Source organism: Medicago sativa, chromosome 4 (genome assembly GCF_051527215.1).
Source record: "Medicago sativa cultivar Bolivia chromosome 4, Bolivia_mono, whole genome shotgun sequence".
NCBI lineage: Eukaryota > Viridiplantae > Streptophyta > Magnoliopsida > Fabales > Fabaceae > Medicago > Medicago sativa.
Genome location: NC_140752.1, coordinates 55,890,482 through 55,904,289, shown reverse-complemented (window position 1 = coordinate 55,904,289; position 13,808 = coordinate 55,890,482). Strand labels below are relative to the sequence as shown.

General features: G+C 32.3%; 1 protein-coding gene across 1 annotated transcript; it reads right to left on the bottom strand.

Annotated features, from left to right (window-relative positions):
* Positions 1-651: 651 nt before the first annotated feature.
* LOC146930008 (M28 Zn-peptidase nicastrin) lies at positions 652-10,256 on the bottom strand. Its single transcript, XM_085701680.1, has 14 exons — positions 9,807-10,256; positions 8,280-8,449; positions 7,110-7,213; positions 6,820-6,886; positions 5,820-5,912; positions 5,570-5,734; positions 4,905-5,044; positions 4,727-4,805; positions 3,479-3,591; positions 3,343-3,403; positions 2,083-2,250; positions 1,594-1,695; positions 1,161-1,250; positions 652-1,070 (listed from the first exon to the last, which is right to left on the bottom strand). Exons 1-14 carry the CDS (start codon positions 10,084-10,086, stop codon positions 1,008-1,010), a joined length of 1,695 nt encoding a protein of 564 aa, XP_085557806.1. The 5' UTR covers positions 10,087-10,256; the 3' UTR covers positions 652-1,007.
* Positions 10,257-13,808: the final 3,552 nt, after the last annotated feature.

Here is a 13,808-nt window from a genome sequence, read left to right as displayed (position 1 = left end):
AATTAAAGATAGTGTGATGGAAAGTGTTAAAATATGTGTTGATAGCATTCTTATTTGTTACGGCTAAATAAAAGGTAAGAAGATATTAAATAATATTGAAAAAAGTACGGAAAAAAATAGGAAAAAAATACATACAATAAAATTAAATATTCTATTTATAGGTATTGTGAAATAGAAAAGTTTGCCGGTAGCTTTGCAATCATATTTTATAAAATTATCCAAGTTCACTTTTTTTTTTGTGACCATCCCAGTTCACTATTGGCTATGAACGATCAGGATTTAATTCTGATTCATCAAAGTTGTAAAACTATTTTATATATACATCCAATCAAATCATTCCACGTAATTATTTGTGAAAATATTTAAGGAACTAACTTATAAAAGTGGTATTTTAGTATGACTTGATCGGATGCATACGTAAAACAAATTTACACTGTCAACGCTAATAAATTGATCTCCATCACTTTTTAAAGTAATATGCACAACGTTAATTTAAAGATAAAATTGAAATTAATTAACTAATAAATACATTAAAAAGTAAACCATACATTATCTTTTAATAGAATTTATTTCCCAAGACAACACTTACTTCAGGGTGAGCAGAGAGTTGAGAAGTAAATAGTTTGTACTCAATTACAACCTAGTGCAAAGTTTTTCTTTTTGTTTTTGCTAAGCAGCAAAGCAACTTTATATTTAACCAAATCAATCTTTTATTGAGCTACATCAAAGTAAATAGTGAACAATACCTAGCTACACAGAAAATTAGCAACCCTTTTCCTCTACATAAATGCGCCAAATACGACCGGCAAAGAATATCAAAAATTTGGCGTTCATAATTTAGCACAGGCAAAAACACTTGTTTTTAACCACTAAACCAGCTAGCTGAATTTAACAACTGATGAATATAATCTACTACAAAGCTTTTCATTAGAAACTTCCTAAGAAACTATTTAATTAAAACTTGTGAACTGCATAGACCAAACATGGGAGCACAATCCTGCCTGCCATTATGCAGTCTTCATTTTTCGTGAAGGAGGCCGCCGAAATAAACTGATTAGATCATCAAGACCCTGTAAAACAACATCACAAAGATTAAATGCACACATATAAACTAGCTAACCAAAGTTTGCAACGGAAGTTAGATGATAATAAATAGATACCCTCGTAGTGATGACCAAGAAACTGAAGAGCACAATTAAATATGATCCCAACACTAGAAGCAACAGCAAGTCAAACGTGACACTGGCAACCTGTAAAACCAAAAAAACATTTACTTTCCAGACAACTATGTTTAACTACGAACCCGAAAGTAAAACAATAAATTTGAACATAAAACACATTTTGTTTGTCGTGAAAATTTCCTCATAGTCACAAAAATGTCCTTTGGAAAACAAGGGAAAACAGGTCAACTAACCAAAAAATGGTTGCACTCAGAAGAAATTGAAAACCACTTTAACTACAAACATGGTCTAAACAAAATTATGTCAAAGACCCCTTTAAGTTTGATTCAGATGCTCTAAATGGGGAAAGAGGACAATGAAAATGGCCGATATTTGAATACATAAACGGTGCAAAGAAAATAACTTCAAATACCTGATATATGTTCAGCTGTGCTGTGGTTGAATCATAGAAAGTGAACATCCCATCTAGCACTTCTCGTTGTAGATTAACTTCATCGGTATGATCTTCTAATTCCTTTAAACATGCAAAATACTTGGATGAGTATACTAGTGACAACAACAGAAATGCTTCAAGCTTCAATCAGATCCCAAAGAAATTGAGCAGTGGGCATCCTAAAATCAAATCCTATTGGTATCTTTATAAACTAATACAAATAGTATACAAAGCAAATTTTGGCCTATTTACTCAAGGAACATTTCATGATATTAGCAGGTAGAACATAGCTCATAATCCCTTATCAACCCAAAAAACTATACACTCTCCAAAGTTGTTGCAAACATTCCCATAACTGGTCGACCCACCGCCATATCCATCCTACAGGACTTAATCTTTGACTTGAAACAAGGTGTAAAATATATGATAAAAATTTACACAACATAATGATCTGACATCCAATAATACCTTTTTCAATGCCGTAATAAAAGGATCGTCTTTTGATAAAAATGGTGCTACTCGAGGTGTTCGGGACAAAACATCTAACCATGATCGAATATAAGAAGGATTTACAGCCAAATTACTGTTGTCCGCAAAGATCTGTACGTTCTTTCCTTGATGCCCATAAATATGCTTCTGCAAAATACAGTTCAAAAGACTGTTTAAATAAAGGAACTTGGCTTTTCATAAAAAAAATATATATAATTAATCTTCTTGAGACCATATGTCACATCATAAGATACTGCATATTAGTGGCAGTTTAAAAACAGAGGACACTTAAAAGTAATGGCAATTTATGGTATTCAAATAATTTAATAATTCATTTGCAAATAAGCCAGATTGCAAGAGCCAAACAATAAATAGGAATAAATCAAGAAAAGGAAAACCCTCACTAAGGCATACAATGTCAATTACATAAGCATGTCAAATTCAAAAAATATGTTTATGATTAAACACCATCAACTATAAATATAACTATGACATTAGCAATAGCAAACCCCATAATTAAATACAATCAAATGCCAACAAGATAATTTGCAACCACTGATAATCCTTAAAAGGACAGTGGAAGATGAGGCAGAAGGAACATCGCGGAGTAAACTCCGCCCCATGAGTGGCCCATTTTGTGGTGTTTCAACAAATAAGAATTGAAAATTTCCCAAACAAAAGGATCTCATTAGCTACCCTTAATACATTGCTACTGTTATAATGTAATAAAATCCACATCATAAAATGAATCAACAATAAAAGTAGGTAGTGCCACATGCGGTAACAATTAGCTAAAGTTTTTCTTGATTCTAGGTTGTCTTTGGTTAAGACAAATTGGCAGGGCCACTAATCCATCAAAGGGTGGACAAGAAAGCTAAATCATTCTGGCAGGGCCACAAATGCTATCATGTCTGCAATTAAATGCGCATAGTAGTAGAAACACTTGATACCCAATGAAGAAATAGTTTTGTTACTACTACAACTAGAGAAAAATATACTCACACTAACTTTGACAAAATCTAATGAATAATAAATGAAATAGTTGTTACTACTAGAGAAAAATATACTCACACTAACTTTGACAAAATCTAATGAATAATAAATGAAGAAATAGTTGTTACTACTAGAGAAAAATATACTCATGCTAACTTTGACAAAATCTAGTGAGTATTAACTCTATATTCCGAGCAATATTAAGAAGACAGCATGATGGGTCCCCCAATCTAAAAATATACTTACCGCAAGAGACTCAGCAATTAGTTTCACACTTCTGACAATTGCTGCTTCATTGACAAATTGCCTGCAGAACAAAGGTCTCAGCAAACAGGCATAGAAATTATAAAATTCTTGCATTCATTCAAGTTCAAAGATGAACCTGCCATCAACCAAACCACCGGTGCTCTGTAGCAATTCAGGTGCCGTAGAGAGTTCAGAGAGGGTGGCAGCAGTAACTCTCAGCCTTGAAAACTGTTCATGCTCCCAAGCTACCTACAGCAGATGTCAAGCTTTAATACCCAGCTTTAGAAATACTCCCTCCGGTCCGATTTATAAGAGAAAATTAGGTCAACAAAAGTTAATGTATTTGGACTGAATTTTTAACTAGATACATTAACTTTTGTTGACCCAAGTTTCTCTTATAAATAGGACCGGAGGGAGTAGTAGTTAGACAAATGTAGCAAGTACATGCTTGCTATCAGGAAGTATATTTCAATAAAACTTATTATGCAAGCTGGTATGATTAGAGGAAAGAAATAGTAACCAATAGGCAGTTGTAGAGGAAACATTAAATCGTTACAAATCGGCAAAACTACATTAAAATTTCAAATAGGTCTTCATTCTTTTTTTTGTGTCAAGCTAGTCCTTTCTTCATGTCAGGTTGATTCTTAATGTTTAAAATCGTCAACAATGTGGTACCAGACTTCATTTTGCATCTAAATATGTGACCAAAAGTCTTACTTGACCATTCAAAAAAGTAAATTATATTTAGAATTCATCAAGAAAACATCTAAATTACATCGTAATGACAGTTACAATATCTAATCCATCAAAATTAAAATGATTGGTTTTACTTCTTATCTAAGATTGTGAACTCATTTTCAATGAGGGTCTAATTTTGGCGCTGAGTTGTGAAACATTACTTACAGTATATCATTCAATAACCAAGTACACAAATTTGTAACAAAAGTGGACTAAGAATGAATGTTGATTCAACGGTGTAACCATTTTTAATGATAAAGAACTGGTTTGACACGAAAAAAAAAGAAGATAAAGGACCTGTTTGAAACTTTAAAGTATGTTAAAGGACCCCTCCATTGTAGTTTTGCCTTAAAAAATATTTCTTTCAAGAACCAGATCTCAAGGATCTCATGAATTAAATTAAGCACAAAGAAAAGAAATAAAGAGTATGTTTTGATTTCAGATTATTATAATTTGAAAAAAGATATATCATAGTTTCAAATTTCTTTGATAAGTGTGCAAACCATATAAGATAAAATGTCCAGTTCATGTTAATAAGAGTTGGACAGGGATGCGAATTTCACTGCCACATGAGGTTGAATGGAAGCTGAATATAAACTGTCAGAGCTATGCAGGTGAAGCAGAACTGTGAGAGTTTATCACTTACTCGAGGATTTGAAATATTTATTTTCTTATGCTTCAGATTAACTTGGAAACCTAAATCTTCTGCAACACTTGAAAAAATCCTACACCAATATTTTCCATAAAATGAAGTCAGTAACTCAACTGCAAGTCAATCAATTTATTTTAGTGAAGTCCAAGCCACTGAGACAGAGTCACTTACTTCTAGAATTTGTTTAATAAAGGCATTTTCTGGAGGCTTAGACACATGAATCCATAGATCATTTTCCCATGAGCCAATACTATCTAAGCAAATAGCATAGTCAATGCTCTCGCGCAGACGTTGATCAAAGCTCTGAAGCCACTGAAAAATACAAAACTATTAGTTATAAAAATCATAACATAGAGCATGCTGACATGTCACAGACCTGTCAGACGAAAGAAAGAAAAAGGCATAAAAGCAGTTTTGGTCGCCTTATTATGGTCAACCCACAATTTTGGTCCCCTCATTTTTAATTTCACAACTTTGGTCCCTTAATTTATATAAATTTGGAAAACTTTCCTTATGCTTCATATTTGTATTTTATTTTAAAAACAGAATTTTTTAAAGTTTTAAGCATTTATTGTATTTCAAAAATAAATGTGTTTAAAATTATTTAAACACATAGGAACCTATTCATAACCACATCACTTACAAAATTGCCACAACATCAAAATCTTGGTAAAAATTAAAAGCAGGGCAAAATGTACAAATTTAAAAAAATTATGGGACTAAATTTGAAATTAGAAATCACGGGACCAAAATTACAGATTGACTATCTCTTAAGGGGATCAAAACAGCATTTGAGCCAAAAAAAAAAAAAATGATCTTCCAAACAGGATGTATCACCTTACGGGTTCCATTGTAGTTGTAAGGCCCACCAGACGTTAGCCCAAACAGCAGATTGTATTGTCCTCTTGTCTTCGGATTCGAATATAAAAGAGAAAATAATCTAGCTACTTCAAGAAGAGCCACAATGCCACTTCCATTGCTATCGCTTCCCACTGATAACGCCTACAATTACAGATGCTTTAACACAGCTAACCAAGAAGGTAATTCAGTATTGTTTTATAGGTGGAGGAATTAATAAATAACATACCGGAGCAGCCCCAAAGGTGTCATATGATGCCACTATCGCAATGGTGGGTAATTGATGAGAATCACCATCTGTCTTCAGCCCTGGCAACCATCCCTGCAAACAGATAAAAGATATCAAATATCCACACAAGTTCTTTCTATCCAAAACACATTAACTTTAGAACGCTTGTGACTATAATGATATATGTAACACGTGTCTTTATCAGTTACATTTTGTAAAGCATAAACTGTATGTTTTCCAAGTTTATAACATAAAGCACAAGCTCACATTTCAATATTATAATTAAAACGAAACTTGCACAAACTATGGAAGATGATAACGAGAAAGGAGACAAGAATTTAAGAAATTACAAAACTAAGCATGCCTACGCTTTCTCGAGAAGAAAAAAATCAAAAGGAAAAGTATCGTCAAGTAGAAAAATAGAGCAAAGGCAAATGAAAGTGATATAGAAGTAAGGAATTGAGACTTCACAATCATGTAGCTCATTATTCAAACAGGTAACTAGTATGCCAAGAGTCTACAACCTATCAAATTTTCCCGAGTCATCACTAAAATGCATTAAGAAAATAAAATTACAATCAATATCCTGGAAAAAGAATATGACAAGAAGCAGATTATCCTATTAGTACCGAGTATTTATTGTTTTTGCTTAAACATGTAGCTAAACTGTTGCTCAATACACAACCCTCGAGCCTATTTAGGGCCTTAGATTCAGAGCTTAAAAGTTTTCACAGATAACGTCTGAGAATTACTGGGGAAAATACAGTAAAACAAAAGGAGACCAATGTTAAAAACATGTTCCTATACTTACATATCCATCTATTTGAAATAAATTTAGTTTGAATTCAAATAAGATTGTTGAGATATTCATATATTCAATAAAGATTAAAATGATGTCTAAAAAATTCAAAGCTATTGTTAATCTAAAAGAATTTGCACACCCATCACCCAATAGTATCAACCCCATAGTATTTCTACAAAAAGAAGGCCGAACAAACACCTGAATATTTGTAAGGGGTGGAGATCCAACTTTCTTTGGTTCAGTGGCTGAAACTACAAACTTGTACCTACAACATTTTAAAAAATAAAACACAGAAAGAAAGGAAGAAATGGAACATAAAATATTCAATAACACAACACAAGATCTAATACCCATAAGTTGAAATTATGTAGAATAAATAATATGTAATATTCAATTCATAAAATTCAATGTCATTTGCCGTGACCATCAAGAGAAATTTGCAAATTTACGTAAAACAATGAAAGCATTATTCTCCGAATTAAACTTACCCGCCAGTAGTTGCAGTAGCAGGCTGACCAGAGGCATCATTCTTCTTGATATCCAATAACACGGTGTCAATGTTATCATCCTCAAAAGCAAAATAAACAGGATACTGCAAAAAGAACAAAGCACTACAAAAGTTAAACTAAAAATAAATAAATAATAGAGGTTAAAGATAGCATAATAGTAAGAAACATAAAACAAATTGCAAGAACCGAGCTCCTTCACATTAATCGAAAAGGATGCCATATCACATATTAAAAGCAAAAAACACATCCTTGGATAAATTGGAAAAAAAAAAAAATAGTTAAGTATGGAAGAACAATGCAATTCATATCATAGAAGCATCCCTTTCCTTTCTGACACACCACACTAAAAACATCATCATAACAAGCAGCACACAGATATTGGTCTTCAAAAAATTGAGAAACCAATTTCAGAACCTTACTAGGAGCATTGGTTATGAGACAAAATTTAAGAATGCGTAATAGCCCACACTATAAGCTACAGAAATGGTAGTAGAGGACAAAGACTATGATATACAGTAGAACTTATGGTAAACATTCCAATTTTGTCACTACCTCCAGGCACAAACTGACCAATCAAGAACTAAGACATGCAAACACACAAGGCCAACATGAGAAGCATCCATAGTGATACATATCAAAATTAGGTTCATAATCATAAATCATCTGCCAGAATTTATATTAAAAAATAAAAAACTAAATCATCTAAAGCAGGCGAATAAACAAGACCTGTAGATCACTACTGCATGCACATGATTTCATTTGTAATTCAAAACAAATTTGACTTGAACATAAAGAAGCTAGCCAGTAGCCACAGTATTCAATCATCAACAAATCAATGAGAAATTTACAAAACCCGTACTACTTCATCAAACAAATCATTGAAAGAAATCAATAAGTTTGGTAGTAACAGGTTAACTTTTAGGAGAACACAAATACACTGCATAAATTACTTTAAACAGTACACGATGACTTGATGAAGTAGAATAAAAAATGATAATGTTAAGGAAATCAAAGTTAATGAACTAAGCAGTTAATCTTTGCTACCTGATTCAAAAGCAAACAGTTCATTTCATTTGAAATTCCAAAAGAAAAATAATTACAAGTTTACAACAATCTGGATAAAGGAGCAGCTTTCTGAAATTTACTCACAGGTAAGTTGGTGTGTATAAGTATTTGTTCAAGCTCATCCAACACATTCTTCAGCGGTTCTTTGGTCCCATCATCATGATTACTACTCGCACCACCTTTGTTTTCAAAACTGAATATCTGGGGCAGCAAAAATATTAAACCCCCCAGAGGCTTGCTACCACCAATATACTCTGTCGTACAAGTCACACAAAATTGTGATCTTGTTAAATTTATAATTATGAACGAAAATCCCATTCTTCAAATAATGATCAAAACAAAATAGTAACGACAATTTTCAGAGCTCAACTAGAACAGATAATTTTGGGATGGGGGCAAACACAACAACTGCTTGCTTCATGGACAAGACCCATTTCAAACCTGATTGTTACAACAAATTTATTACTATGATATTTTACGTTTACAGATCCAGCTGCATCACTATGGCCCTGTTTGGATAAACTGCTTAATTATGCTCTTATTTAATGTATAAGCTATTTCTTTAGAAAAAGATAAAATAAAGTCAAAATAATTTCATATAAGCTATAAGCTATAATCTGCTAACATAAGCCATATTAGAGAGTTTCAGGAAATAAGCTGAGTAGCTTATGGACATAGGATCTGTCTGGATTAGCTTATTTGAGCTGAACTACTTGCACAAGCACTAACAAGACTGTCTGGCTGAATTTATGTAAACAACTTATGACATGTTTATAAGCTCAGCTTATGTTAATAAGCTCTCCAAGATAGCTTATAAAAACAGGATATAGCGTATTAAAAAAACAATTTAACTTCATTTTATCTCTTGTTATATCAGCTTATTTTAATAAGCTCTCCAAGATAGCTTATAAAAACAGGTTATAGCGTATTAAAAAAAACATTTTTAACTTCATTTTATCTCTTGTTATAAAAATAGCTTATAACTAAGCACTTATCATGATAATTTCTTATATTATAAGCTGCAAATTAAGTTGTTTATTCAAACAGGGTCATATTATAAGTTGTTTTCATAACCTCTCCTAAACAGTACGATCAAGTGTTTATCCAGCTGATAAGCTCAAATAACTCAATCCAAACATACCCTATATCTAAAAGACATCTTGACCGATGTAGCATCTATTAATTTTCAACACTCACCATCAATTTCTCAACACAAAACCTCTAATGTATTCCTAAGATTCTACCTTTATATATTTTTCAGAAATATATCATTAATACATTCTTATTCTATAACATTAAATGAACCATAACATTACAACTCTACTTACTTTTTTCGTCCCAAACTAAAAATTATTATCCAAATTTATATCTTCCAATAAACAATCAGAAAATAAAATACATATAAAAAACAGAAAATAAAATAAAAAATTAACAACTAAAAAAATTAGCATTAAACAACACACTTCAACAGTTTCATAAACTCTATTAATAACTTCCGTAATTCAAAATCAAGTTCCACGTCAAAATCATTCACAATCAGCAAAAACAACTAAAAATTAAAACAAATAAATAAATAAAAATAAAAAATCAAAGAGAAGAAAATGATCGAACCTTGAACAAAGGACATGTTGAGTTCACGAAGAGGAATAAGAAGAACAGTACGAGAGAGATCAGCACTGGGAGCGAAATGAAGAGAAGCGGCATGGTGATTGATGCTAGCAAGACGAGATCCAAACGGAACACCGGAGATATCGTATTGGATAAGACGGTAAACATCGACTACGGTGGCGCCGTCACAGAGGTCGACACATGCGACGAGGATGAAGACGAGTGCGATTACGGAGTCGAAGAGGATTTCGCGGTTGCGAGGTTTTTTCGACGGCGTAGCCATGGTGGAGTTGAGAATTGAGATTGGATCTGGTTTAGGGTTTAACAGAATGATTCCGATCTAGTCTTAAATATGATAAATATGAATATTATAATGATTATGATTGTTGTTGTTAATTTATCATATTAGAAGAAGATCGGTGATGCAGATCGAAGAATGAAGCGATGTTACTTATGCAGCTATCAGTTCAGTAGAACCTTATACTTACTTCACTGGGTGCTACTAGTGGGTTTTTTTTCTTTCTTTATTTTTCTTTTTTGATAATAGTATGATTGAGTTTCTTTTTCAAAATAAAATAAATTAAAATGATTGAGCGAGTGTAATTTTTTACGTTCAGTTTTTTCTATCATTTTACTACACGTTTGAAAATTATGAACGGTGTTTTTATATAATTTTAATTTTGATTAAAAATAAAAATATAAATGTTTTTTTGTTTTTAAATTATAACAAATCAAATTAACCATGCTTATCTTTTTTTTTTTTTTTGAGCAAAATCATGCTTATCTATTTCAATGAAAATATAATATAGATTCTTATTTTTTTAATTACGCCAACATCAATCTTTATTATAGAAAAAGTTGATTAAAGGTATAATTGGGATAATGAGAAAGTAAGTATAGATATATTCATCAAGTTTGGTACACTTTTTAAAGGATAAGCGAAAAAAATGGACATATATATATTCATTTTTTTTGAAGAAGACATATATATATTCATATAGTTGTTACTTTTTTTATTTTAATATTTGAATTTACTCTTATCTATTTGTTGTATTGAAAAAGTAATTTTAAAAAGAGAAAAAGTCATCTAAAAAAAACCTAAACAAACTATTTTCTTTGTATATAGTATATATTAACTCTGTCTATTTATGGTTGGTAAGAAATGGGCTTTCGAGATTGTTCACCTAAAAATTAAACTTAAATCATCTTCAACAATTCAATTTTAAATAAAATACATTAATCCTTGAGTTGAATAAATGTCTTTTTGTTAAATTTTAGGTGATAAAGTGAGACCTTCGCCAAATAGGGAAGATCTTAAGATTAAAAGATAGTTAGAAAAGGATTTACATGTTAGAGATGTCTCTTTCTTCTTTTTATTTATGTATAAAAGAAATGTCTTTGTCTATGTATCTGGATTTTTTTTAGTTACTAAATACTCCCTCCGTTCGAATAACCGACCTATTTTCTAAAAAAAAGTGTCCCAAAATAATCGACTCATTTCAATTTTCAATACAACTTTCATCATTCTCAATACAATATAACACTAAATAATACTACTTTTATCATTCCCAATACAATATATTCCACTTTCCCCTTTATTTATACACTTTTCTTAATCCGTGCGAAAAACCAAAGTAGGTCAATTAAACCGGACGGAGGGAGTACCATATATTATATTTATATATTAATGGTAAATTATAGAAGGTAAGCGAACAACAAGCTTCACCGCTACGTTTTTTAGATAACAAAATCAATTCTTGTAAATCCAATATTTATTGACCTAGGAGTCATGACATTGTTGTACATAACCCTTTGAATACAAATTATTAGTTTTTATAATTAAGAGGTTTTTTAATAATTTGTTTGAATAGTATTTATAATTTTTAAAAAGAAAATAAAGTTGTCGATTGCGGTTGATACATATGGTTAGACGTTTTACTCACAATTGTTATAATTTGAATTATTGGGTTATAGTTCATAATCCCACAAATGATAGATTTTATGTAAATTTTATCATAAATATTAAATGAGATTGGTGGTTATCATTGCTTTGGATGGAGTGTGTATTTTCTACTTTATTTTTTTATAATAGAAATGCAATTAAAGTTAGAAAGAAAAAAAAAACATTGGTTAGACAATTAGAGTTAATTCCTCAAAAAAAGACAAGGATGAGATAAAATCGAAGGTGAGAAAAACACAAGAAGGGGGTTGAATTGTGTTTTGAAAAATTCTTCGTTTCTCCTAAAACCGAACACACCGATCGAAGCTAGGTGAGACGGCTTCCGAAGTGATAATCGTAATCTAAATGCGGCGGAATAAAACAGAGAGAGAGAAGAAGAACGACACAAAGCAATTATACCGGTTCCTTCCACAATCCGAAGTAGTCCGGTCCCTTGCACTTCCAAGGAGATTTCACTATGAGTAATATCTCGATTACAAATGCTCAAGCACACAAGCAAGAGACTTCCAATGCTCGAAGCACACAAGCAAGAGACTTCCTTTGCTCAAGAACACAATCAAGAGACTTCCCGCTCAAGCACAACCGCAAGAGACTTCCTAACTAAACAAAATTACACGTAAAATTGTTTAAGGTTGAACACTTGATATACAATCGAGGTGCTCACAATACAAATCGATACGTACTCAATGGACTTAAGAATTTCTAAGATATGACTTTGAGACACGTAAATTCTAAGTGAATGCGTAACAATTTCAGCAGAGGTTTGGGTACTTATGAAAATCTTGTGAGTCTTTTGTTCGGCCGTTCTTGCATTACCAAATCTCTAGGTCTTCACTCCTTTATATAGAGGTGTGAAAGAGACGTTGTGAAATTGCCAAGACACCAAAGAGTCGTTGTTGAAGCTTGATCTTTCACCAATGATCTTTTGCCCGATTTGGTTGTTGTCCTACGAAGAACCAATTTGAAATCCATTCCTTATCCAAAGGAACATATATGCAGGCGAGACCGTATTCTCGGAGCCGTTTTCTTGTCTTGTAGCGTGGACACAAAACAGAGTGGTGGAGAACGTGGTTGTACAATTCGTACAAAGTACAATGTCAACGCTTTCGTCCAAATTGCAAGCACAAGCCTTCAAACACCTTTGAAATGACCGTTGCAATGTTCCATTAATTTTCTCGCTATGTTTTCGAATCCAATAGACGGCTTTTTGCAATGTAGATCCTTCAATCTTTGAATGTTTTGCAAATTCGGTTGATCTTCGGCTTTTCCGGTGAAATGACTTCGATGAGGCGGCTTCGATGATGCGGCTTACGATGATGCGGCTTCGATGAAGCAACTTCTGCTTTTCGATGGTGCAGCTTCGATGATGTGGCTTCGGACCTCTTGTCTTCGAAGCACTATTCTTCAGAGCAGCTTTTTACTTCGGGAGCGGTATTTCTTCGGGAGCGACTTGACTTCGGGGAGCGCTTTGCCTTCGAATCATCTAAGCTTCATTTCCTTTGCTCTTTATTTGCTCATTCAGAACCAATGATGATGTAACTTTATAATTATGGTCCCGTACACTTGAACAAATATTAGCTAGTCCAATTTACAATTTTTAATACCTTGTTATCATCAAAACTCTTTAAGGTTCATTGTTAAACACATTTGGTTCCAACAATCTCCCCTTTTTGATGATGACAAACAAAAGTATTTAAAATTGATCAATTGTTGTTAATCTAATTAACAAGTTGACTTTGGGGTTACGAGGTTTGTAAGCTCAAAGTCCGAGGTTTGTAAGCTCAAACTCCCCGAGTCCGATAGTCTTTAAGGTGAGGTTTGTAAGCTCCCCCTAAGTTCTATCCAGGTTAATTAAATTCATTTTTCGCATAATAAAAATATCGAGCTTTAAAAAATTGAATCATTGAAAGAATTAACTTATAGATAAGAAGAATGGTTCAATTAATTTTACTTGAATTTTGATACTCTTTCGTTCGTTCATAGCTTATACCAATAGGGTAAAAAAAATGATAGAAGTTTTTCAAAAATTTCAAATGCCATTAATG

Coding starts and splice junctions, on each gene's coding strand:
- LOC146930008 (XM_085701680.1), bottom strand. CDS start 10,086: ATGGCTACGCCGTCGAAAAAACCTCGCAACCGCGAAATCCTCTTCGAC. Junction 3,404..3,478: donor GGTGGTTTGGTTGATGGCAG/GTTCATCTTTGA, acceptor TTTGTTCTGCAG/GCAATTTGTCAATGAAGCAG. Junction 1,696..2,082: donor TTATTACGGCATTGAAAAAG/GTATTATTGGAT, acceptor GCATGTTTAAAG/GAATTAGAAGATCATACCGA.